We start from the raw sequence: 25,000 nt of genomic DNA on the forward strand, positions 1-25,000 counted from the left end.
CCACACTCTGGGACTACATGAAAGATGTTAAATTGTTTAAATAATACGTTTGCTTAAAATCAAAATTGCAATAACAAAAAAAGGTTAAAAGAAGGTTCCTTTGCATTCTTTATCATTTCCTTATTCCAATAATATCTAGATATGTTTATTTTGATATTAACCTAAAAGACAAAACAGAAAATCAGTGTTACGCAAGTAACATCTCTTGTGTGCGTGATCTCAAGACAGTGCTGTCTCAGTTGAATGGGTTTCGGTAAGCCAGGAATCAGTGTTGGTGAAAACCTTTTAGTTCAGTTATGATGTTTAGGCCTCTTAAATGATTTCATATCACTTTACGCTACCTGTTTTTTCTGTCTTACAGCAACAAAACTTCAGGAACCAAGGGGGTCTGCTGGGAGCAGTGGTGAGTAACAGTGGAACCCGTAATGTGAGGCCCCTACAATAAGAGGATACCTCTCATGGAAGGACAGATTCTTTTGTCCCTATGTCTATTGTCTATGTAAGGCACAAAACAAAAAAAGTTGGTTCAGGGTAACGTGACCCAGGGTCAGTAGGGAGTTTTTATTTTATTTTTAAGATAAAAAAATTAAAATGTATTTGACCTCACTGTCACGTGTGTTGTCGAGTTCAAAGGTTAGTCTCGGTATGGTTTGCAAAATGTGCCAAAGGTGTTTTTATTTTTATTTTTTATTTTTTTATTGAAACAAAAAGTTTTAGGGTCGGCGGGTGAAAAAAAGTGTCGGTCGGCTTACCCTAAACCAACATATTTATATATATATATCTAAAAAGGGCGTTTCCACTGTACATTTGTGTGGGTGAATCTTTGCACATGCACACTCTTTCTACGACAAAACATGTTTGTTTTTTTATGGCAGCCCATTGGCCAGGGGGGAGCAGCCTCCAGCAACTTGCGTGCCCAGGCCTACCAAATGCGCAAGCAGAACATGTCCACCTCCAACCAGGCCAACACTAACGCTGCCACAGAGCTCAAACAGTTGATGGGAGGGAAAAAGAAAGACGAAGATTCTGACGAGGAGCCTGCAGATGACGTTAGGTAAGATGAGAGAGAGAGAAAGAAAGAGAGAGAGAGAGAGAACTCGAAATATTTGATAGTAGCATCCATAATATCCTGTCTATAGAGACAAGACAAGTTAGACAAGACAAATTCTTTATTAACGAGGGTAATGGTATAAACAAACAGGTGCTTTTTACATCCAGCCCTCGCCCATGGGAGGGTTTAATCTAATGATAATACGTTTAAAAAATGTTAGAATATCAATCAAAGAAGTAATAAAAAACAAACAACCGAACAAACAAACGATTAACAGACTAAACAAACAAACAAAAACATACATACAAACGAACATAACATTATTGTCAAGGGCATAATGAAAAGAGTTTCAAGCAAGCAAAAACGTGTACAACTTCCGAGGGAAGAAAAATTCCGTGAACTGAGGAATCAATGGACCAACTAGGTTGCAAGTAATAACAATGTAGCATCGTTACATAAGTCATGTCATGAAATTAATTAGGTACATTTATCTACTGGAATGTGTAAAAGGTGAAAATAAGGCATCAGAAATATAAACATGTTCAGGCTAAGTGAGAACGAAATGTGCCATCTATAAGGAATGAGAAATATCTGTCTTTAAAAGTCTTGGCATTGACGGAATGTCTGAGACCACTCGGAAGTGAATTCAAAAGATTAGTCCCCGAAAAGAGTAGGCTGGACTTAAAAAGATCTATACAAGGCCGAGGAGCATACATTTTTGTTGGGTCTCTCAAATTGTGGGAAGTGAATTGAGAACAAGTCGCGTAAGGCGAAATTACTACATTTAGTCAAGCTGTGGAACTCACAGAATGAAACTGAACGTAGTCCGCCGCTAGTGCAAAAGGCAGTGAAAGTGACGAGCCTGTTTGGCGCGGTAGCGATTGCGCTGTGCTTTACTACAGGTACCTCTCTTCGTTTTAACTTTCTGAGCGTGTTTTTAATCCAAACATATCATATCTATATGTTTTTGGAATCAGGAACCGACAAGGAATAAGATGAAATAGTTTTAAAAACGATTTCGGAAATTTAATTTTGATCATAATTTTTATATTTTTAATTTTCAGAGCTTGTTTTTAATCCAAATATCACATATGTATATGTTTTTGGAATCAGAAAATGACGCAGAATAAGATGAAATTGTTTTTGGATCGTTTAATAAAAAAATAATTTTAATTACAAGTTTCCGATTTTTAATGACCAAACTCACTCATTAGTTTTTAAGCCACCAAGCTGAAATGCAATACCAAACCCCGGCCTTCGTCGAAGATTGCTTTGCCAAAATTTCAATCAATTTAATTGAAAAATGAGGGTGTGACAGTGCCGCCTCAACTTTTACAAAAAGCCGGATATGACGTCATCAAAGGTATTTATCAAAAAAAAGAAAAAAATGTCTGGGGATATCATACCCAGGAACTCTCATGTCAAATTTCATAAAGATCGGCCCAGTAGTTTAGTCTGAATCGCTCTACACACACACACACACAGACATGGGATTCTTCCGTAAATTTACGGAATTCCGTAAATTTTTAGGCTCCAGGGATCATTCTTGAGATTCGTGCAAATCCGCTGAGAAAATTTTGGGGTATATGTAGGTATAGACCCAAGTTTTTCGGCCGGTCCGCTGATCGCGACGCTCCATTCCATACTATTCTTCAATCAATCAATGTGGCTTATATCGCGCATATTCCGTGGGTACAGTTCTAGGCGCTCTGCAGTGATGCCGCGTGAGATGAAATTTTATGCGGCCAGTAGATTGCAGCCATGTCGGCGCATATTTACCTTTCACGGCCTTATTCCAAGTCACACGGGTATGGTAGACAATTATTAACTGTGCCTAAGCAATTTTGCCAGGAAAGACCCTTTTGTCAATCGTGGGATCTTTAACGTGCACACCCAATGTAGTATATTCTTGAACGGTTGGTTCCTAAAACGGTCAGACTGTTGCTGGTCGATCCGTATGAGAACGCGCTCTTTGTCTCCCACAGTCACCGTTTCAACGTAGCTATCGGGGATTCAGTATAAGCATACCGTATGAGAATGATTCGGCGCCATTTTTACATCGCTTCGAGCCACCTGCCAAAATGATGAGGAAGCTAAAGCGAGACGAAAATTGACCAGCAGAAGTACAAGAAAAATCTCTGGAGATTCGACTGGCTCGATGAAGTTGTATCATTGAGCTGGAAATACGAGAAAGGCCAGAAGACACAAGACGTGAAACTGAAAGTTGGCGATGCTTTTGCTAAAATCAACTTGCCGGGAAAAGCTCAGTGCACTTTGTGCAACAATGTTAATGTTATCAACTACGGCTCCAATGGAAAGACTGCCCTCAAAAGCCACTTGAAAAGCAACAAGCACCTGACTAGACTATTCTGAAAACCCAGTCGGTTAATCAGTCACTGGGGTCGTTTGGCACCGAGAAGGTAAGAACATTGAAACCACACCGTCACACGCCACCACCCCCCCCCCCCCCCCCCACCCCCCGCCTCTCTCTCTCTCTCTCTCTCTCTCTCTCTCTCTCTCTCTCTCTCTCTCTCTCTCTCTCTCTCTCTCTCTCTCTCTCTCTCTCTCTCTCCTCCTTATTTTGAGTCTTAGCGTAAAATTAATTTGAGAAACATGGGAAGGAAGAGAAGGGGGGGGGGGGGGGCTATGATTAAGCTGAAATATGCATTTCAGGGCCATTTTTGTGTGTCTAAAACACTAAACACCTTCAGCTTCTGGGGGCTTCGCCCCCAGACCCCGACCAGGGGCATCGCCCCTGGACCCTACTGGGGGCCTTCTGCGGCCCCCAGACCCCCACCTTCTTTTTCCTTAATTATCACTTTTTCTGAATCCCATGTCTGCAGACAGACACACACACACACACACACACACGCACGCACGCACATACACCACGACCCTCGTTTCGATTCCCCCTCGATGTTAAAATATTTAGTCAAAACTTGACTAAATATAAAAAGAGGTGCAGGCGCTCTTCCAATTATGAGTTTATGCATCAAAACGCCTTTATTTCAACTCAAGACACTGTGCATGCTATAGATGATAGAGCTACAGTGCTACCTGTGTTAAAAAGACACACTTGGCACTATCCAAAATTGTCCCCACATTGCAGGTGACCTGTCATGGAAGGTATATTTTGGTCAAAATAATTACAAAGGGTCACCAGAAGGTGTCCTTTCATAGAATGTGTTTCTTACGGGAGGGGCTTCATATCGCAGGTACCAATGCAAAGGACTGATTCATTGCACAGTGACTTGACAGGCGTGATTGAAAGTGTTTTGATGATAATTTGAGATGCTGTTGCAGACATTTGATAAAAACAATGTGTTAACCGTTCTTTTTTCGGGTTGCAGGTTGTGGGAAGATGGGTGGAAGGATCGCTACTACTCACAGAAGTTTGATGTTGACAGTGATGACATCAAATTCAGACGCACAGTGGTACGGAATTGTCTTTTGAATTCAAAATCTGGAATCTGTAATGATTTATCATGAACATTTTCTCTCTCTCTCTCTCTCTCTCTCTCTCTCTCTCTCTCTCTCTCTCTCTCTCTCTCTCTCTCTCTCTCTCTCTCTCTCTCTCTCTCTCTCTCTCTCTCTCTCTCTCTCTCTCTCTCTCTCTCTCTCTCTCTCTCTTTCCATTTTTTGTCTCTCTCACTCTATTTCTCTCTCTCTCTTCCCCTCTCTCTCTCTCTCTCTCTCTCTCTCTCTCTCTCTCTCTCTCTCTCTCTCTTCCCCTCTCTCTCTTCCCCTCTCTCTCTCTCCATTTTTCTCTCTCTCACTCTCTCTAATTCTCACTCCCCTACCCCCTTGACCCCATAATGAGCATTTTCGTAACGAGCGACAGTCCAGGGTTCCCACTTAGCTGCTATTTTTATATCAAGAAATGTGCTCAAACATTCGTCAGATTGCACCATTTTGATCAGATATATTATGTAAAATCATTTTTCCGGACACCCCAAGAATTTCTGAGATTTTTGATTTTCTTCAATGGGAAATCCCACAGTCATGAGCTGTAGTGTGTATCATTTAGCTCTGTGTGTGCTGCGCTCTGAATCTTTTGAAACTGACTGTCTGTTCACTGTGTGCAAATAGATGATGTTCGGAAATAGCTCTTGTTGTGTTTTAACACTTTCTACCCCACCTATGTTGACCTTTTTTTTTTTTTTAGTGCTGCAGCAGGTCACTCAGAATTGTAATAACTGTGTAGTAACTGTGTATCAACACGCTGGAATGCAGGCGTTAGATGGACGTTACAGGAAGCGACTGAAGCTTACAGTCTGAGCAGATATATCCATACCTGGTTAGATAGAGCCATATGAGTGGGTACAGATATATTCGTACCTGGGAGACAATGAGTTAATGGGTTGTGGAAAAGTTTCCTTTGCTTATTTTTCCTTGCTTTTCCACAGAAACAATGAAACAAGACACTTGTGACATTGCAGGCTTGCGTCAGTGTTTTTATGGAAACAAGGGAAGCACCTCTTCCTCAACCAATACAAACTTGACAGAGTTATTTCCGAACATAGTCTGTTGGCTGTTCCATGACCAAGCAAAGGCAGTGATACAAGGGAGTCAACCCCTTTGCAGCTTGGTTTGAATGGGACCGGTTACCTCCAGTGCACTGCGAAAGCTGTTGCATGTATTAGTAAACGTCTTTACAGTTTTTGAGTCACTTGAGAAAAAGTGACTCTATGTAATCGGTCAGTGTTAGTCTGTCCGGCCGGCCGTCCGGCCGGCCGTCTGTCCGGCCGTCCGTCCGGCCGGCCGGCCGGCCGGCCGTCCGTAGACACCACCTTAACGTTGGACTTTTCTCGGAAACTATCAAAGCGATCGGGCTCATATTTTGTTTAGTCGTGACCTCCAATGACCTCTACACTTTAACGATGGTTTCGTTGACCTTTGACCTTTTTCAAGGTCACAGGTCAGCGTCAAAGGAAAAATTAGACATTTTATATCTTTTCTCGGAAACTATCAAAGCGATCGGGCTCATATTTTGTTTAGTCGTGACCTCCAATGACCTCTACACTTTAACGATGGTTTCGTTGACCTTTGACCTTTTTCAAGGTCACAGGTCAGCGTCAAAGGAAAAATTAGACATTTTATATCTTTGACAAAGTTCATCGGATGTGATTGAAACTTTGTAGGATTATTCTTTACATCAAAGTATTTACATCTGTAGCCTTTTACGAACGTTATCAGAAAAACAAGGGAGATAACTAGCCTTTTCTGTTCGGCAACACACAACTTAACGTTGGGCTTTTCTCGGAAACTATAAAAGTGACCGGGCTCAAATTTTATGTGAACGTGACTCATTGTGTTGTGAATAGCAATTTCTTCCTGTCCATCTGATGCCTCATATAATATTCAGAACTGCGAAAGTGACTCGATCGAGCGTTTGCTCTTCTTGTTTTGGAGGGTCACAGGTATGTCTGTCTGTCTGCCTATCTGTTTGTATGACAGTTTGGCTGGCAACAGTCCAAGAGGGCCTTTTGAGGCACAAAGAGAGCTGTGAGAAAAGTGTCTTCTTCTCTTTCCCTTTCACATATGAGCTGGAGACACTAACGGAGCCCTTCAACTATGCATTCAAAAACAATGAAGTGGAACCTCCTTTTTAAGACCCCTCAATTTAAGACTTCCTCCCTTTTAACCCTTACACTGGTGCAATTCTGTAACACATGTTACATAGCCACGGGTGAATTAACAGAGAGAAAAATAAAGAAAAACGGTCATATAGGTTTTCGCATCCATGGGAGGTAATCGGAACCGACCAAACAGACTGAGCCAGTAGCGCGACATATGTCGTGACAACCAGGTGACAGTATACGTAAAGGAGCGCGACATATGTCGTGACAACCAGGTGACAGTATACGTAAAGTAGCGCGATATATGTCGCAACAACCAGCCTAAGGGTTAAGACCTTATTTGTTCACATTTTCTGTTCATAACCTCTGTAAATTTACCCCCACTTAAAGATTTCCCCCCTTTTAAGACATGATTTTTGAAGGTCGTAAAAGGGGGGGTCCACTGTACTTGTATGGAAACAACCATGGAAACACTCATGCATGGATGCACATGAAGATTTTTAGTATGACATCATATGTGATTCATTTCCTATTCTCTGCAGGCCAACCACTATGTGCGAGGACTGTGCTGGGTGCTGCGCTACTACTATCAGGTGTGTGTTAAACTGAAACTGCAGTTTCTTTTCTTGTATTTATCAGAAGATGAACACAGCGCTCTGTATTAACTAGGATGAACGATAAAAATTAAAAAAAGGTCTGTCTCATATGCATTTCAACTCTTGTAGTTGTTATCAGAATTTGCTGTAATTACATACACACAGAATATTGACAGAAAAGAATGAAAGAACAGAAGAGTTAAAAAGCACCTAGAAAGCTGAAAAAATTTATCTTTCTATTGGAAAATGATATAGTCATGTCCTCTTGGTTTCAGGATGCTACTACCATTTAGTGTCATTTCTAAAGAAATGTGTCTGTTTGTTGCATTTTTTTTCTACACTGAGATGAAGACAGGCTCCAAATACTTATGAACTTTTCTGAACAGGGTTGTGCTTCCTGGAAGTGGTATTTCCCTTACCACTACGCCCCCTTCGCCTCAGACTTTGTCAACATCGGTGAACTGCCAAACGACTTTGAGATGAACACAAAACCTGTAAGTGGAAATGAAGTTCTTCAGAAGAAAACAGTAGCTTTGGGGTTGTACTTTATGGGATAGAATGCAACTACAAGAGCGCACTTCTTAAAACGTCATTGATTTCATTGTTCTGTTTTAAAGTTGTTTCTCAGTTTTTTGCTGTTGGACATGCTTTTGCAGTTAACAGATAAATGTGTCCTTTTTACCGTCGCCAGTGGTCGTGGGTCCGTGCTGACCCAGAAGGGTGTTTAATTGCAAATATCTCTTAAACTAGTTGGAATTTTTTAATGAACTTTTAAGAATGCCTCAGGCACCTAAAAAGCTCATGTCCTAAAATTTCAGCGAGAAGTAATTAAAAAAAAAGGTCATATTTAGACTGGAAATATAAGCTTGCCTTAAATCTGGGCTATGAACCTAAACTGTAAGCAAAAAAGATGAGTATACTAAAGTGTGTTCATGACTGGATAGATGAGCCAATGACCAGCCTGTCGGTGCAGATTTGTGTCTGAGTCAAGTCTGTCTTTGGGTTTGTAAAGTTTAAGTTCGCATTGTCCAGTCTGGACTCTAACGATATTGCGTTTGTTTTCCTTTGTGTTTTAGTTCCAGCCCATGGAACAGCTGATGAGCGTTTTCCCAGCAGCCAGTAAGAAACACCTGCCTCCCACCTGGCAGACGCTCATGTATGATCCAGTAAGTGATTTTATTTCTTGTACTTGTTAGTTTAGACCAACTTTCTTTTGGCGATTGATGGAACTGAGTTGAAGTTTTTGTGCGTTCATATTACCAATTATTTACAGGTGAATACATTTTGAGCTTCCAAAAACTTACTTTTACCAGTTAGAGGTATTTTTTCCCCAATATGAAACATTTAATCACAATCTGGAGACTCCCAAATGTCTGAAAATGCTAAGAAGTAGGAATTGGCTAGATGGATAATATTTTTTCTAAAACACGCATGTCAGCTCTTTCTGTCTCTTACGTTAACATGCTCATACCATGCTTTTGACGCTGACGTATTTTCTTTCTTTCCGCGTCATTGTTTTGTCATTGCTACGACCATCTTGCAGTAATTCTTGATAATAAGTCACAGCATCAATTATTTTTGTCAGTTGTGTCTCTTGTTTTCCTTTTGGGAGGCCGTGAGGTCTAAGTTTGTGTGAATGTTTTGTTTTGTCCTGAATTAAATGTTCCAAAAATTTAACCTTTCTTGTTTTTACATTTAGTCAAGTTTTGACTAAATGTTTTAACATAGAGGGGGGAATCGAGACGAGGGTCGTGGTGTATGTGTGTGTGTGTGTGTGTGTGTGTCTGTCTGTCTGTCTGTGTGTGTGTGTGTAGAGCGATTCAGACTAAACTACTGGGCCGATCTTTATGAAATTTGACATGAGAGTTCCTGGGTATGATATCCCCGGACGTTTTTTTCATTTTTTCGATAAATACCTTTGATGACATCATATCCGGCTTTTTGTAAAAGTTGAGGCGGCACTGTCACACCCTCATTTTTCCATTAAATTGATTGAAATTTTGGCAAAGCAATCTTCGACGAAGGCCGGGGTTTGGTATTGCATTTCAGCTTGGTGGCTTAAAAACTAATGAGTGAGTTTGGTCATTAAAAATCGGAAACTTGTAATTAAAATTATTTTTTTATTAAACGATCCAAAAACAATTTCATCTTATTCTTCGTCATTTTCTGATTCCAAAAACATATACATATGTTATATTTGGATTAAAAACAAGCTCTGAAAATTAAAAATATAAAAATTATGATCAAAATTAAATTTCCGAAATCGTTTTAAAAACTATTTCATTTTATTCCTTGTCGGTTCCTGATTCCAAAAACATATAGATATGATATGTTTGGATTAAAAACACGCTCAGAAAGTTAAAACGAAGAGAGGTACAGTAAAGCGTGCTATGAAGCACAGCGCAATCGCTACCGCGCCAAACAGGCTCGTCACTTTCACTGCCTTTTGCACTAGCGGCGGACTACGTTCAGTTTCATTCTGTGAGTTCCACAGCTTGACTAAATGTAGTAATTTCGCCTTACGCGACTTGTTTGATTCTGTCTTTTAGGAGTCGCCCATCATTGACTTCTACCCCATCAACTTCAAGATTGATCTGAACGGCAAGAAGTACGCCTGGCAGGGTGTGGCTCTGCTGCCCTTTGTTGATGAGACACGTCTGCACCAAGGCCTCCAGTCTGTCTACCCTGATCTCACAGAGGCAGAGAGTAAGTCACTGTGAAACACATGGTCTCAGAAACAAAGGGAAGTAAGCGCCCTAAAATGCATGTGATATGTTCAACAAGATAAAGTGAGAGTTATGCACCTGGCACCTGAGGAAAAAAACAAGAATTGAAACAAGCGACTTACATCCTTTTCATTTTATTGTAAAACACATGGTCAAAGGAGCTTTTAAAATTGGAATCACAACCAACAAAGAAAGGTAGTGGGCTGCAGAGGAAGTGGAGGGTGGTTTGTAGACATTTTATTTATTTTATTTTATTTATTTATTATTTTGTTGTTTTTGTTTTGTTTTTGTGTGTCTCAGTTTTGACTTTTGTCCTTGTCCCAGCTTTCTTTCACTTTCCAGGCCCTCTCTCAGCATTCACCCCTTGGCCCACATCCAGATTTCTTTCTTGTACCACATGTTCTCTTCTTGGTTAAGCCATTTATTGATTAATGGCAAGGCTGTTTATATAAATGTTAAAATTCTTGTAGTCGCACAAGGTCTGTTGTTTCCAAGGAATGTTGAACCTCAAGTTTTAGTTTCCAAGAGGTATTTTATTTTGTTGTTGATTTACTAGTGATAAGATTGTTTTTAACTAATCTCAATCTTCAATGGTCACTCATTTTACACCCCAATTTTTCTGCTCTTTGCAGGAAAACGCAACATTCTGGGCTCCGACAAGCTGTTCCTCAGCATCAAGAACCAAGCGTACAGTTTCTTTGAAGCACTGTACGAAGGCGGAGGCCCACAGACCAAAGCAGAGGTGTGTTGACAGTATAATTATGTTCATTTGCATGACGATATGTACGTATCTGCCACATTGCAGAGGTTTTCACTGACATTTTCTTATGCTTAACAGTTCTGTTCCTCTGAAATAGTCATGAGTTATAATAAATAGTGAAGATTTACTGCATGAGCATAATACTGAAGCTGTTACTGCTGTAATGAGTAATTTTCGGTTCAAGTATTTAGTTCCAGGGTATGTAGAGGAAGGTTTTCTCTTCTTTCTTTACTGAATCACAATTGAATTAATAATTCTCTCGTTTGACTCTAGACATTTTGCCATTTACATTTGAGACACACTTTAAGGGAATAAAACATGCTGGCCACTTGATTTTGACATTTACATTTGAGACATACCAAAGGGAAGAAAAGAGAAAGAAATTTGAGTTGTTATTTACAAATCACCTGTTGTGTGTGTGCAGGCCGCTCAGATAGAAACCACACACACAAATGGCATGGGTGGCATCGTGTGGTGTGACTCACTGCGTGTGGAGACAGGGGGGTGAGTGGCTTTTCCTTTTCTTTATTGGTCTGCAAGACCAGCATAGATGAATTCCGAAAATAACTTTTAGGTTTGTATGGATTGTGAAAGAGTGAACACTGTGAGGCAAGTTTTCTACACATGCCCCTTGTCCACGTGTTTTAGACACACCCCTCGCAAGTGACTGGCCTATAATGTCCCGTGGGAAAGTTTGACTCAATAAAAGCAAGAGTATTCACTCTTTCGCAACTCGAGTCATACTAATCCAGCAGAGTTATTTTTGAAAATCGTCTAGTTTTGTATAGTTGTGTGTTCAGCTTATTAACATTGACAGAGTTTTTTTTCTTCTTTTTATTCACTTGCAAGACTGCAGCTTTTGTAATGATCAGTGTTCTGATTGTAATCAACATTTGCAAAGTGTGTTCTTCTCTTTATTCACCCAAAAAGTGTGTTGTGCATGTGGGTGTAAGTGAGTGTGTGTATGCAGTTCTGTTAGCACTCTGTTTGGTTGCTGTGTCTGAATGTACTATATATTGAATGAACTCAAACCAAAATATATTCCTGTGAAATGCACGTGGTTGAAATAAAATCTTATGTCTTATGTCAAAGATTAGAATTTGTGTAGTGTTTGGTGTTCTGATCGTTATTTGCACGCTTCTGAGTTTCTTTCTGTCTGTCTGTGTGTCTGTCTATGTGTCTGTCTGTCTGTCTGTCTGTCTGTCTGCCTTGAACAGTAACTAAAGTTGCAGTGAATAAGTAGAGGTTACATGTCGAGTCTCAGTGATTATTAAAAATAATGGTCGAAGTTAGCGGATCATGAAAAATGTGAGCTTTAGCGAGCTTTTTCATGACCGCGAACTGAGACCATTATTTTTTATAATCACTGAGACGAGGTGTGTAACCTCTTTATTCCTCCTTTCTTCAGTTATTCAAAGAAAAGGGGAGTTTTTTTGCGAAATTTTGATCGAATCCTATTCACTCAACCAGTCAACCTGCGCAGGCGATCGATTAATGCGCGGTTGTATTGTTCCGTGCAAATCATTCCATTATGTTAACACTTCTTGTCAGTTTTCCTATTTTGGACTAAAATCAAGTACACAGATATGCTGTTATTCTGCTGTGGCGGCTAAGGCAGATAGTGTGTGTTCTGTATATGTTTTGGTATCGCTTAGGATAATGTTCTTTCGTCAAATGGGAGTAGCAGACAAACTTTTCCACCCGTGTTCCAACGTTAAAAACTGTATGAAGTTCAGTTTTCTGGGGAAAATAGTGTATGAAACCGCTTTATGTTGTTTAAATTGATGAGATGTGTGCATTTGGTTGCGTGTGATCTGTTTATTAAATGAAATATTGTTGAAAACTGACCGTCGGATTGCAGTCTGTTGTCGAAGAAACTGAGTGAAAAGAAATTTGAAAGGGGAACTACTCTTGTCGCTAGACAAAGTATGAGAGTTACTTGCCTTGGGAATTTGCTTGTGATGAACGTTTGTGCACAGCAGACCTAGATTCAGAAAACAACCAAACTCATGGATTGTATATGGAGATTCATGTGTTCAAGCCTGTAGTTGTTAATTTAAATGCGGTATGATTGTATTGTTTGCTCCAGAGATGTATACTTCGTACATAGAGCGTTCGGAACTCTTTAGTCGCAAAAGTAGTACCGACGCAAAACAGCTTCTCAACCCATTGCGCTATCGAGGATTCAGGCTGTTGCTGGGTCGTTATTTGTTTGGTTGCTGGGTGTTTATCGAAAAATAACTAGCTCTACAAGTTTACAGAGGTAAAGAAGCAGAGGGGGGAATAATATTTTTTATACATGGCTTTTGCAGAGTTGTGATGTCGCCTCTTGATGCCTTGGAGGATCTGACTGATAACAAAACCATTTGGTAAGTCTGTGGTAGTAGCTGGACACTAGGAAATATTAAATCATTTAGCCTCAGTCTAGCAGTGTGTGATACTCTCGTAAAGCTTCTTCTTACGGTTGACATGCTGCAGTAAAGGTTGCAGGTTCATTGTTTTGTTATTTAAGATTTGTGATTCCTTCTACGTTTCTGTGTTTCTGTCTGTCCACCGGTCTGTTCATTCTGTCTGTCTCTCCATCTGTACTGTCTGTCCACCTGTCTGTTCATTCTGTCTGTCTCTCCATCTGTCTGGCTGGCTCTCCATCTGTCTGTCTGTCTCTCCATCTGTCTGGCTGGCTCTCCATCTGTCTGGCTGGCTCTCCATCTGTCTGGCTGGCTCTCCATCTGTCTGGCTGGCTCTCAATCTGTCTGTCTGTCTCTCCATCTGTCTGGCTGGCTCTCCATCTGGCTGGCTGGCTCTCCATCTGTCTGGCTGTCTTTCCATCTGTCTGGCTGGCTCTGTGCTGTTGAGGAGCACAGTTTTTGAAAATCTTTTGTTTGTATGTCTATAAATTCTTTTACATATAATTAAAAAAAAAAAAAGAACTGTAAATACTTTTGGTGAAAAACGATTCATTGATTTCTCCTATCTTTTTTTAACACAGCATACAGTACCAAGACCCAACTTTCGAAGCAAACCATTTGTTCGAAGCCAAGACCTTGCCTGGGGCAGTGTAAGTTTGATCCTTTGGAATATTTTGTTTGCAAATGTTTGAGCAGGTGTTTATTTTATAAATTACTCGGTTGAGAATTTGTTGTGATAATACTGTAGTTTGGTGTGCCTGTATCTCAATATGAGACTTTTGAGAGAGTGTGTGTGCAAATCAAGTAGACAAAACTTCATTACCTCAACCATGAGAATTGTTATTGGCGGTGAGTAACACGCAAAAAACAGAGCACTAGACTGTCTGTGTTGTGTGTTCCTGTGCCTGTATATGTGTGTCTGTGTGTGTGTGTATGGTTGTGTTTCTGTTTGTGAGGCTGTCTGCAGTTAACTGGCAAGAATATGACTAAACCTGAGCTTATTTTTTACTAAGGAATAAGGCTTCCTATCTGCAATAAGCCTTTACTTTTCTTGTTTAATCTTCTTCTTTCTCTCTGTTTCAAACTTTCTGCTTTGAGTTTTCATTCTTTTCATCTTTCTTTCTTTATTATTTTTTTCTTCTCTCTATCCCATCAATGCTGAACTCGTTCCAGTTTTCTAAACTTTCTGTGTTGGGTTTTGCAGATTTCCAGGCCGAGTGTTGAAGCCAGAGGACTTCAACCAGAACAATCGGAACCAAGGGTACCGCCCTCAGTTGGGATTCCAACGTGGCAGTGGATACCGTCCCCGGGGATCCTCAGATGTGACAGCTGCTCTCCGCATGATCAGGTAAAAAATTAGATAATTCAGTTTGTAAAATGATTGCTATGATTGTGCGGTATATATATTTTCTCTTTTTTTGTTTAAGGTTAAGTCGGGTTAAAAGTAAAGTTAGAAGTGTTTTGAACACTGTCAGTGTCATATGACTTTCGATATTTTTTAAGTGGGTATTTGAAAAGGTGTGTGTTGAGAGGTGTGTGTGTGTGTGTGTGTGCGTGTGTGTGTGCGCGCACACCAGGAAGATTTTTCTGGACAAATATTTAATTTTGAAGTATCTAATGCATACATTTCAACAACAGTTTTTCAAATGATGCTAACTGATTTTTTTTCCATTACGGCTGCTACTGTTGTTTTTATAGTGCCATTTAGTACTGCTGCAATCATTTTTATTTTGGATTCAGAAACACAACAGGTATGCAGGGCCAAGGGTTTGTCATGTCGTCACAGAGCATGCAGCCGTCCTACGTTCCCTATGGTGAGTACCTCCATATGTGTTTTGTGCCTTCATTGTCGAAATTACTCTGTACATGCCTGAACAGTTATGGGACGGGCACAATAGCCCCATGGATAAGGCGCCAGCCTACCATTCGGAAGGTTGTGTGTTCGAAACCCGACTGCTCCTAATGGGTTAAGGGTGGAGATTTTTCCCAATCTCCTAGGTCAACTTATGTGCAGAACTGCTAGTGCTTCATCCCCCTTCATGTGTACACACAAGCATAAGACCAAGGATGCAAGGAAAATATCCTGTACTCTGTGGGTTATAGAAACACAATACCAAGCATGCATCCCCCAAAATCTGCATGTGGCTGTATAAATGGCATGGTTAGATCGGTCACACAAAACCCACCAGTGAAAAGCACAAGTGTACGCGGGATTTTCAGCCCATGAATGCAGGAGAAGAAGAACTGTTATGGAAACATCGGATTTTGGCATTTCATGGATAGCTTCCCTTACACTGAAATGTAGCATGATTTTTCCTGGTGGCTTTACTCTTGTTTGAAATACCGGGTTACCACGATGGTGTGAATTTCTACAAAAAAGATTAGTAACTAAGACACATTTCAACACCTACTATCATTAGTGTTAAGTTAATTCTTAGCAAATGTCTTGTGCTTAACAGTAGCTGAGTTTATATGAATTGTGTTATTTTACTGAAACAGATTGGTTTCAATAGAACTGCACTGTATGGGTTTTGTGTTTTCCTCAGAGCTGCGCTTTTAGGTATTTGTTGGGAGGGACACGCATGCACAAATCATTTTCAGAAAGTGTCACTGTATGCGACACGCAAGTTTGTGCAATTTGAGGATGAGCGCTCGCACAGCCCAGTTCGGGGATATTCCAGATTGTCTTCTCAAGTGGTAACCCGTGTCTCTCATTCTAGCAGCAGGGTTCTCAGTAACAAACAAATAAATAGCAGCCTTTTTTCTTTTCTTTTGCCAAACTATCAGCGACAGGATAGTGGATTGCCATGACTGGAACGAAAGGAGACGGCATTGTTTATAAGTGGCCGCGGGTCTACACAGAGGTGCTTTGCGGGGTCAGGGGTTTGTTACCCAGTTCAATCGGGGTCCTGATTTGGCCGCTGCTTTTCCACACTTTAGCTGTCAAGCGTCTCCGTCAGTGCGATGGCCACGTACGTCGTGAAGCACCTCACCGTTGCCTTCTCTCGCCTCTAATTACCTCCCCTGTCGCAACTCTTCTGGGCTGTGATCCGTTATTATTTCTGAAGTCCTGCATCCCCTCGCCCCGCCGTGTGGACAGTTTCTAATTGGTGCTTCAGCTCGCGTAGAGTTGTCTTTGCGTGTAATGAACTTGTCGAGGCGCTGGCGATTCTTTTTATGAGTCGGAGGACAGCCTTGACGTGGAGGAGCAGAAGGAGGAGAGGGAGACAGGCGAGGAATCTTTTGTTGCCCTGTTGGAGGCGTGGTGAATGGAGGGTCCTTGTCGCTCCCCGGCCCTGTCACCCTGCCCGGGCTCGCTGGCTGCCTGCCTGCCGCTACCCCCATTTGCACAGCTGATGTAGTTAGTAGAGCTTGGTGGACTGGCTTGCATGGTTATAAGGGTGGTGTGATTGGTTGGTTGGTTGGTTGGTGTGACTCGATGGTGGTGATGTGCAATTCGTCATCATTTCAAATCCCAGCTGATGTAGTTATTTGAGATATAAAGACCATGAAAAATCTGGAAAAATGGGTCTTAAAAATAAGGGAGTCTTAAAATAGTAATAGAATTAGAGATGGTATGAATATAATGCACTTGCATGGGTGCAACTCTGCCGGCTACATGCCGGCAGCCGGTGTTTGGTTTCATCGGCTGCCGATGTTTTGTTCCAGGAGAGGGTTTTTTTTGCATTTTAAATACTAAAAAAGCTGGACCCCAACTTTTGCCGGTTTTTGGAATTTTCCAGGTTGCACCCATGCACTTGCAATGCCTTAAAATCCGGGGGAGGGTGTAGGTATCCTCAAAGGGGGGTCCACTGTAGATGACTGCAAATACAAATCAGCACTACTCAGATCATTTCTCAATGCAGACCTGTTTATAGTGAGTTAGAGCTAGATTTCGCTTTTTGCGTTGTTCCAGAGTGCGGCCTAAAAACTGAGACATGACATACAAAGGGATAAGTACAAATCAGCACTACTCAGATACATTTTCCGGACAAGCCTGTTGTGTTTTAGGTTCAGAGACCATGCATTCTGCGGTGTTGTTGCAGCGTGCAACCAATTTTTGTCTTTGTGAAGTTGTTTCTGAAGACACCAGAATACAACCTCAAAGGTCATGACCTGAAAAGGGACAAGTATGAATCAGTAGATCATTTTTCTGGACAAGGTTGTTTCTGACTTGTAAAGATTCGAAAACCACGCCTTTTGCACTGTTGCAATTAACAACCTGAATGTTCTGTGCGGAGTTGTTTCTGAATCCAGCAGTGTGCTAGCACATCTTCCTTGTTTTCACCTTAAATGGCTCCTCTTGTGCTGCCCCTCCCAAACTGTTTATGCTCTTCTCTGAGAATATTTAGCCTCTTTCACTGGTGTTTGTCTCCTTCAGTTCTCTAATCGTGTACTCTTCATTGAAGTTTGATAGCACACTGTGGACATGCTCTGTGGTTTTTGAACAGAGGAAATAGTCACCTGCCTCCGTGCTCTCGAGCCTCTGTTGTTCTGGGCAGCATGGTGGGATACTAGCCGTGTTATTTCTATAGATGTGGAGTGTTTGACAGGCTTTTCAGAAGGTTAGAGGCACTGAACGAGCCTTCCCCCATTGCCTCTCGCTGTTGTTGGTTCTGATAGCCTGTGTTAAACTTAAAGAAACCTTCCTTCCCTTGAAAGTTCAGTTCAGTTTTATTTAGCTCAGTTCAGTTAAGTTCAGTTCAGTTCAGAATGGCATCTATTCTATGCACACAATCCTTGAAGAGTTTTTTTCTAGATCCGCACGGGTCTTCTCTTGAAAATGAATGCGTAGATCACAACAGATCTGTCTAGGGTTTTATTTTGGGATCAAAGCATTCTTCAACTTGCCTTGGACATAGGTAAGAAAACAAAAACAGCCTTGCAGAGTGGGAATCGTTTGCTGAATTAATTTCGCAGATTGATGTAGGTTTCATTTACAAAATAAATTATTAAAAAAACTCATCCCAGGTAAAAACAAAATAAAAATAAAAAATAAAAAAAACGCACACACAACAAACGGATCAGATCTATCGTGGTTTGGAGGATGGTCTACACATGAAGGATGGTAACTTTAAACCAAGCCCTTTGCTGTTGAACCAAGCTCCTCAACCCCCTTGCAAAACACACTCTGTGGGTGTTCTCTAATATTCTTCTGTGTTTAAAGAAATATTGGCTGACAAGAGTATCGAGAGTTGTTCTAGTTACGTTGCTCAAGCTCAGTGTAAATGTTTTATTTTGGGGGCTGTGAAATGAAAGTTTTTTGTAATTTGTGGGTGGCATTCGCCAAGCATTTAAAAAAACTACTTTTTTAGTTTTATTTATTTTATTTTATTTTATTTTTTTACTTTATTTTTGTGGGTTGATTGTTCAACAGAAAAGGAAACGGATATGGAACTTTTTGAAACATGTCGCGCTGTTTCCTTGGTTTTTCACCAGATGGCAAAAGTGAATCTCTGTCTTCATTTTTTTAATAGTTTTTTGGTTGCATTTTTTTTATTTTACTTAATTGCCAAGTGCCTGATTAGAAACACGTACCAGTCCTTTTCTTTTCCGGGAAAAGGGGTAAGATTTCGGGTAGTTGAAACTTTGTTTAGTCATTGAGTCACTTGAGAAAAAGTGACTCTATGTAATCGGTCAGTGTTAGTCTGTCCGGCCGGCCGGCCGTCCGGCCGGCCGGCCGTAGACACCACCTTAACGTTGGACTTTTCTCGGAAACTATCAAAGCGATCGGGCTCATATTTTGTTTAGTCGTGACCTCCAATGACCTCTACACTTTAACGATGGTTTCGTTGACCTTTGACCTTTTTCAAGGTCACAGGTCAGCGTCAAAGAAAAAATTAGACATTTTATATCTTTGACAAAGTTCATCGGATGTGATTGAAACTTTGTAGGATTATTCTTTACATCAAAGTATTTACATCTGTAGCCTTTTACGAACGTTATCAGAAAAACAAGGGAGATAACTAGCCTTTTCTGTTCGGCAACACACAACTTAACGTTGGGCTTTTCTCGGAAACTATAAAAGTGACCGGGCTCAAATTTTATGTGAACGTGACTCATTGTGTTGTGAATAACAATTTCTTCCTGTCCATCTGATGCCTCATATAATATTCAGAACTGCGAAAGTGACTCGATCGAGCGTTTGCTCTTCTTGTTTTTATTAGTGATGACATTTAAGCATAACATAAAATAAAAGTGAACAAGGACTCAATTAAAGTGTCATGCAGTTACGGAAAAAATCAAAGAGAAATCGTTGCATTAAAAAATGAAGACAAAAAGAAATTTTGGAGAAAGGAAAAACAATTGGAAAGGAATAAGATTCAAAGGAAAGAAAAAAGTGTAGTTAATGACTCGTGTGTTGTTGCTGACACAGTTACACCAATTTAACAAAAAAATCAAGAAACTTACCCAGACACAATGGGAAAAAAAAGAAGAAAATAACAGAAGCAGAAAAAAAGACAAATAGAAAGTAAAAAGGCTATTCGGGAGCGATTCAATTTTGATTTCCTTCTCAAGAAAAACAAAGAGGAAAAACATCATCAACACCAAAGGAATAACATTATAAACAGTTCACATTGAAAAGAAAAAGACAGACAGAGTGCAAAAACAGAGCCAAGCAAGCCAAATAGGAAGAACAGGAAACTGAGCAAACCCAGAAAGACCTACATGAACACGAACAATTAGAAAAGACAACAGCAAAGAAGAAAAAGACAATTCAAAGATAATAACAAACAAAGAAGTCCCCCGGAACCCCAGAAAAGATCACACAGCCAAGCTAAACCAAGCCAAAGCACCCAGAAAGACAATTCACAACAGATACAGCATCAACCACACGAACGCACTGAGTCCAAGAACAGAGCGCAACGCCGAACCAAGCCCAAAAGCGCCAGAAAGACAGTTCACAAGAGACACAGCAAAACCAAGACACATATAGAATCCAAGGACAGAGCACGCAGCAACAAAGAAAAGGCACCGGCAGACAGAACCCAAAAACAAAACCCAGCCAAGCCCAAAGCGCTCAGAAGGATAGTTCCCAACAGACACAGCAAAACAAAGACATAGAATCTAAGAACAGAGCACGCAGCAACAAAGAAAAGACACCGACGGACCGAGCCGAAGAACACAGCCCAGCCAAGCCCCAAAGCCCACAGAAAGAAAGTTTACAGCAGCACAAAGAACCCAAGAACAGAGCACGCATGAACAAAGAAAAGACAACGACAGACAGAGCCGAAGAACACAGCCCAGCCAAGCCCCAAAGCCCACAGAAAGAAAGTTTACAGCAGCACACAGAACCCAAGAACAGAGCACGCATGAACAAAGAAAAGACAACGACAGACAGAGCCGAAGAACTCAGCCCAGCCAAGCCCAAATCCCCCATAAAGAAAGTCCACCTCCCCACCCATCTCCCCATCTTCTCCGGCGTCTAAATTGGCTCTCCTCTCCAGTGACACGAGAGCGGTCTGGAGGGTCGTCCACGTCGCGGCGAGTGAAAGGAAGTTCATTAGACCCCGTCCACGGCTGGAGGTAGACCTGGCCAGAGCTGGCACCGGCCTCAAGAGGCTCCCTGGGCTAATACACCCGCCGCTGAAGAGCGCCAGCCCCCTTTTGTTTTCCCTTCAGTGACGGAGTCCCCCGGCCCGGCCCTGGCAGTCTCTTTCCTTGTTGTCTTGTTTGGGGTTGAGGGGGGGGGGGGGGGGTGCGGGGGAGAGGGAGGGGGGAATAAGGGGCACAACTGTCCCCTAGATTGTTTTGGGGGGTATGGGGTTGAGTTTGATTGGGATCGAGGTGGGGGTGGGGGTGGGGGGGTGTAGGGAGAAGGAGCTGGGGTGGGGGTTGTTCTTTTTCTGTTTTGGGAGAAAATGAATTTGTCTTTTTTTCCTCTCTCTCTCTCTCTCTCTCTCTCTCTCTCTCTCTCTCTCTCTCTCTCTCGCTCTCTCTCTCTCTCGCTCGCTCGCTCGCTCGCTCTCTCTCTCTCTCTCTCTCTCTCTCTCTCTCTCTCTCTCTCTCTCTCTCTCTCTCTCAAAAACAAAACAAAAAACAAACAGGGACGGGTGGACGCAGGGGGGTGCGTGAAATATTTTGGATGACAGTTATTCGATGAAGAGGTGAGAGGGGAAGAGCAGAGGGGGAGTAAAGAAATGCTGATTATTGGTTCACCAAATTCCGAACACGTTTCAGGACTTGTGCATTGTTCTTCACCCCCATTGTGTCTGTTTTCTCCCGTCTGTTTCACTGGTGGCCTGTACTGACCTCACCAAATAGTGAGTGTTAGCTCGTTGATCCTCGTTGTTAAATCGTTGATTAATGAAAGAACTCTGCCTGTTCTTAGCTCATCCTTAGGAGTGAAGGTAGAAGAACAATACGCACGTTCACTTATTTTCTGTCGTTCTAGAGCCGACAAACTGCCTTCACCATTCTTTTGAGTCAGTGCTGGAGAAGGGTTGATGCTTTAATGGTTTTGAAAATAGTGTAGCTTTGTTGTGCATTAAAGGTCCTTGTCTACATTTTTATACCAAAATCGCCATTTGACCATTAAAATGCAGAGTCTATTATCTACAAATATCAACAATACACCCCCTTTCGATCAGGAAAGACGAAGCCAGTGTAGCCGTTTGAAAATTCATTGTAGTATTCCAGCGTAGTACTCATAGTAGGATATCCTTATTTGGAAAATGCCAAGCGCAAAACTCCTCTCAAATCCCGTGCATTTCGTGCGTTTGAAAAAAAGCGTGGACAGCGCTCCAGTGTCAAACTGTTGCTGCACTTGTTTGGGCGTGGCTATAAGCATAGTGACATGAATTTGATTGGTCAGTATTTTAAGGCAAAGGACATGTTCTCAGCAAACAGAAAACAAAATATTGGAAGCGTGAGTCACGCTAACCAAAAATAAAATCTTTTTTTCATATATTTTTTTTCTATAACTTCCCCATGGTTCATTCATCATCTGACATAACTTTTTAGCGAAATCTAACCATAAGATTATTGAAAAAAAGCAAAAATGTAGACGACCACCTTTAAAAACGAAGAAACGGAATGAAAACCAACACACGGGTACACCAACAACGAAAATAAAGGGGAATAATCAAAGAAAGAAAATATGCACAAAAAAATAAAGAAAGTTCTAACAAATGCTTGGGTGGTCTCGAAAATGTTGTAGCTTTGTTGTGCATTAAAGGCGAAGAAACTGAATGGAAATCAACAGACGGGTACATCAACAACCAAAAGAAATAATCATAGAAAAGAACTATGCAGAAAGAAATAAAGAAAAAATAAAAGGAAGAAGAAAAAGAAATGAAAATGAAAAATAATACACGGGTGCGGCAATAATCAAGAAAAAAGTGAAAAGAAACGAAAAGCAAGACAGAAAGAAGAAAATCATGTGACGACAAAAAGAAAGAAAAATCAGTCGACATTGACATCAGACACATCTTCCTCTTCTTCCTCTCGTCCCCTCATTCCTAAAATGGAAACTGCGCAATTGCTGGGCCGGTATCAACTCGTGGAAGAGGAGACAAGGCGAAAGACAGAAGCCCCCAATATCTCCCAGCTCCCATCTTCCGTGACTGGCACTGAGTAGGACCCAGGCTTCCGTTCCGTCATTCTGTAGGCTGGTGATGGTGAGATGGGGAGCCTTTCGGAGCCTCCCAAGATTGGGGAAAGGCTCTCTCTGAGTCTCTCTCTGGCTGTCAGCTCTCAGCTCAGAAGAAATGACGCCACGTCAGGTAGGTGCCCCGATGGCGCTGCTATGTGGTTTCCGTTTCCTGTCTCGTTCCCGTTGTCCAATTATATTGTTGGATGTGCGGTGTCTTTTTTTCTTTTTCTTTTTTCTTTTCAATCAGGTAGTTTTCTGGCTGCTTTTCCTCCATCCTTTTCAAGCATTTGCTTGCTGGGTCTTCTTCTTCAACTTCTTCTCCTTATCCGCTGTATGGGGGTAGAAGAAAGAAAAATACTGCAGGCATTTTCGTTGTCTTCTTATTTGACTCTCACTACGTAGAAGAGTTGATGGTGGTTTTTTTACTTCTAAATTTATTTTTGAACGGGTATATTGTTTGTTTGCTTGTTTCTTTGTGGTTTTTTTAGTTTGTTTCACTCTGAAGTTAATTTTTGTTTGTTTTTTATCGTTCGTTTGTCTTGTTTTATCTTATATACTGGTATCCGCTGGGACCTTGAGTTAATCTCATTTTAGGCCTTCAACTGCGACCATCTTTCTTTAAAAATTTCTTTCTATCGGTTTTTATTTATTTATTTCTCCAACGCCTTTCTCAATTCCCCTCCCCCTTATTTCCTTTGGAAGATTCCGTTTCGTGTGCCAGACTTTATGGTCTTCTAGGTCTGTCAGCCATCTCCTCAGAATCTTAATCTCACTCTTCTTGGCGCTCTTCTAAGTCTTCTGGCGGCGTTCGATTTGGATGAAGGAGAAAGCGCCTTGTCTAATCTCAGGACTTTAGCTCTGGCGTTCGAGATGGCACGCTACTTCTTGAGAGGAATTGTTGGGAAAACCTACATCATGTCTTGGAGCAGTTCAGATTGGATGGTCATGGTGTGGGTTGGAAAAAGCTTTCGGTTTGCTGGTTCGTGATGGTTTGGACTGTCACTTCTGTAACTTCGCTTTTCACATGTGCGTCTAAAAAATAAGTGTCTACAACTTTGAAAACTAGAAAGGAGACACAGAGGGAGCATATAGTTAGTTAGTTAGTTGTTGGTTTTTGGGTCCAGCGGACCATATAGGCCAAATCAGGACCCCAGGGAGCATAATTATAAGTTAATTCTTAAATAATAAGAGTAAAGGATATATACGATACTATAACATCACAATTTTTTTAAATGTATTTAAACAAAAAAAAAGTCTTTTTTTTCTCTCGAAAAGTCGTCGACTGCAATCGCTCAGATTGGAGGGATTTGCACAAAACAGAAATAAAACCGCGCGCTTTAACTTTTAACCATAGACAAGTGAACATGCATTGCTTTATCTCTCAGCTGTCTCCAAAGACGAGCATTGAAACGTCGAAGTCTGATAGGTTGGGGAGAGCAATTGTCACTGGCGTTGCGTGTGATTCAACGGCTATCCACTCTCTATCGGAACAGATAGGACTCCAGCCCAAGAGATTAGGGGGGCGCCGAAGTGGAGCTCTGTTTTGAGTCCTGTAAATCCTCTCAGATAAGAAGGCGAGAGGTCTTGTATTTCGAGAGCTAATCGCGAATCTTTGCTTTGCTCGTGTATTTTTTTCTTCTTTGTTTTGTTTTATTTCTTTCTTGTTTGTGCTTTTATTTTATTTTTAAAAAAACAACAATTTTTGGAAGGGTGGTGCTGCGTATCTTGATTTTTGAGTCACTTGAGAAAAAGTGACTCTATGTAATCGGTCAGTGTTAGTCTGTCCGGCCGGCCGGCCGTCCGGCCGGCCGTCCGTAGACACCACCTTAACGTTGGACTTTTCTCGGAAACTATCAAAGCGATCGGGCTCATATTTTGTTTAGTCGTGACCTCCAATGACCTCTACACTTTAACGATGGTTTCGTTGACCTTTGACCTTTTTCAAGGTCACAGGTCAGCGTCAAAGGAAAAATTAGACATTTTATATCTTTGACAAAGTTCATCGGATGTGATTGAAACTTTGTAGGATTATTCTTTACATCAAAGTATTTACATCTGTAGCCTTTTACGAACGTTATCAGAAAAACAAGGGAGATAACTAGCCTTTTCTGTTCGGCAACACACAACTTAACGTTGGGCTTTTCTCGGAAACTATAAAAGTGACCGGGCTCAAATTTTATGTGAACGTGACTCATTGTGTTGTGAATAGCAATTTCTTCCTGTCCATCTGATGCCTCATATAATATTCAGAACTGCGAAAGTGACTCGATCGAGCGTTTGCTCTT

At 41.2% G+C, this 25,000-nt stretch overlaps 1 protein-coding gene across 1 annotated transcript in view; it reads left to right on the top strand.

The window, feature by feature from the left end:
• Positions 1-25,000, top strand: part of LOC138952933 (5'-3' exoribonuclease 2-like) — an 82,834-nt gene that overhangs the window by 25,860 nt on the left and 31,974 nt on the right. The window contains exons 17-29 of the mRNA XM_070324686.1: positions 362-403; positions 876-1,054; positions 4,402-4,486; positions 7,173-7,223; positions 7,613-7,720; positions 8,303-8,392; positions 9,776-9,932; positions 10,585-10,694; positions 11,137-11,216; positions 13,025-13,081; positions 13,702-13,770; positions 14,325-14,468; positions 14,861-14,934. Coding sequence (XP_070180787.1) covers positions 362-403; positions 876-1,054; positions 4,402-4,486; positions 7,173-7,223; positions 7,613-7,720; positions 8,303-8,392; positions 9,776-9,932; positions 10,585-10,694; positions 11,137-11,216; positions 13,025-13,081; positions 13,702-13,770; positions 14,325-14,468; positions 14,861-14,934 — 1,246 coding nt within the window. The remainder of the gene's footprint in view (positions 1-361; positions 404-875; positions 1,055-4,401; positions 4,487-7,172; positions 7,224-7,612; positions 7,721-8,302; positions 8,393-9,775; positions 9,933-10,584; positions 10,695-11,136; positions 11,217-13,024; positions 13,082-13,701; positions 13,771-14,324; positions 14,469-14,860; positions 14,935-25,000) is intronic.

Source organism: Littorina saxatilis, linkage group LG17, assembly GCF_037325665.1.
Source record: "Littorina saxatilis isolate snail1 linkage group LG17, US_GU_Lsax_2.0, whole genome shotgun sequence".
Lineage (NCBI taxonomy): Eukaryota > Metazoa > Mollusca > Gastropoda > Littorinimorpha > Littorinidae > Littorina > Littorina saxatilis.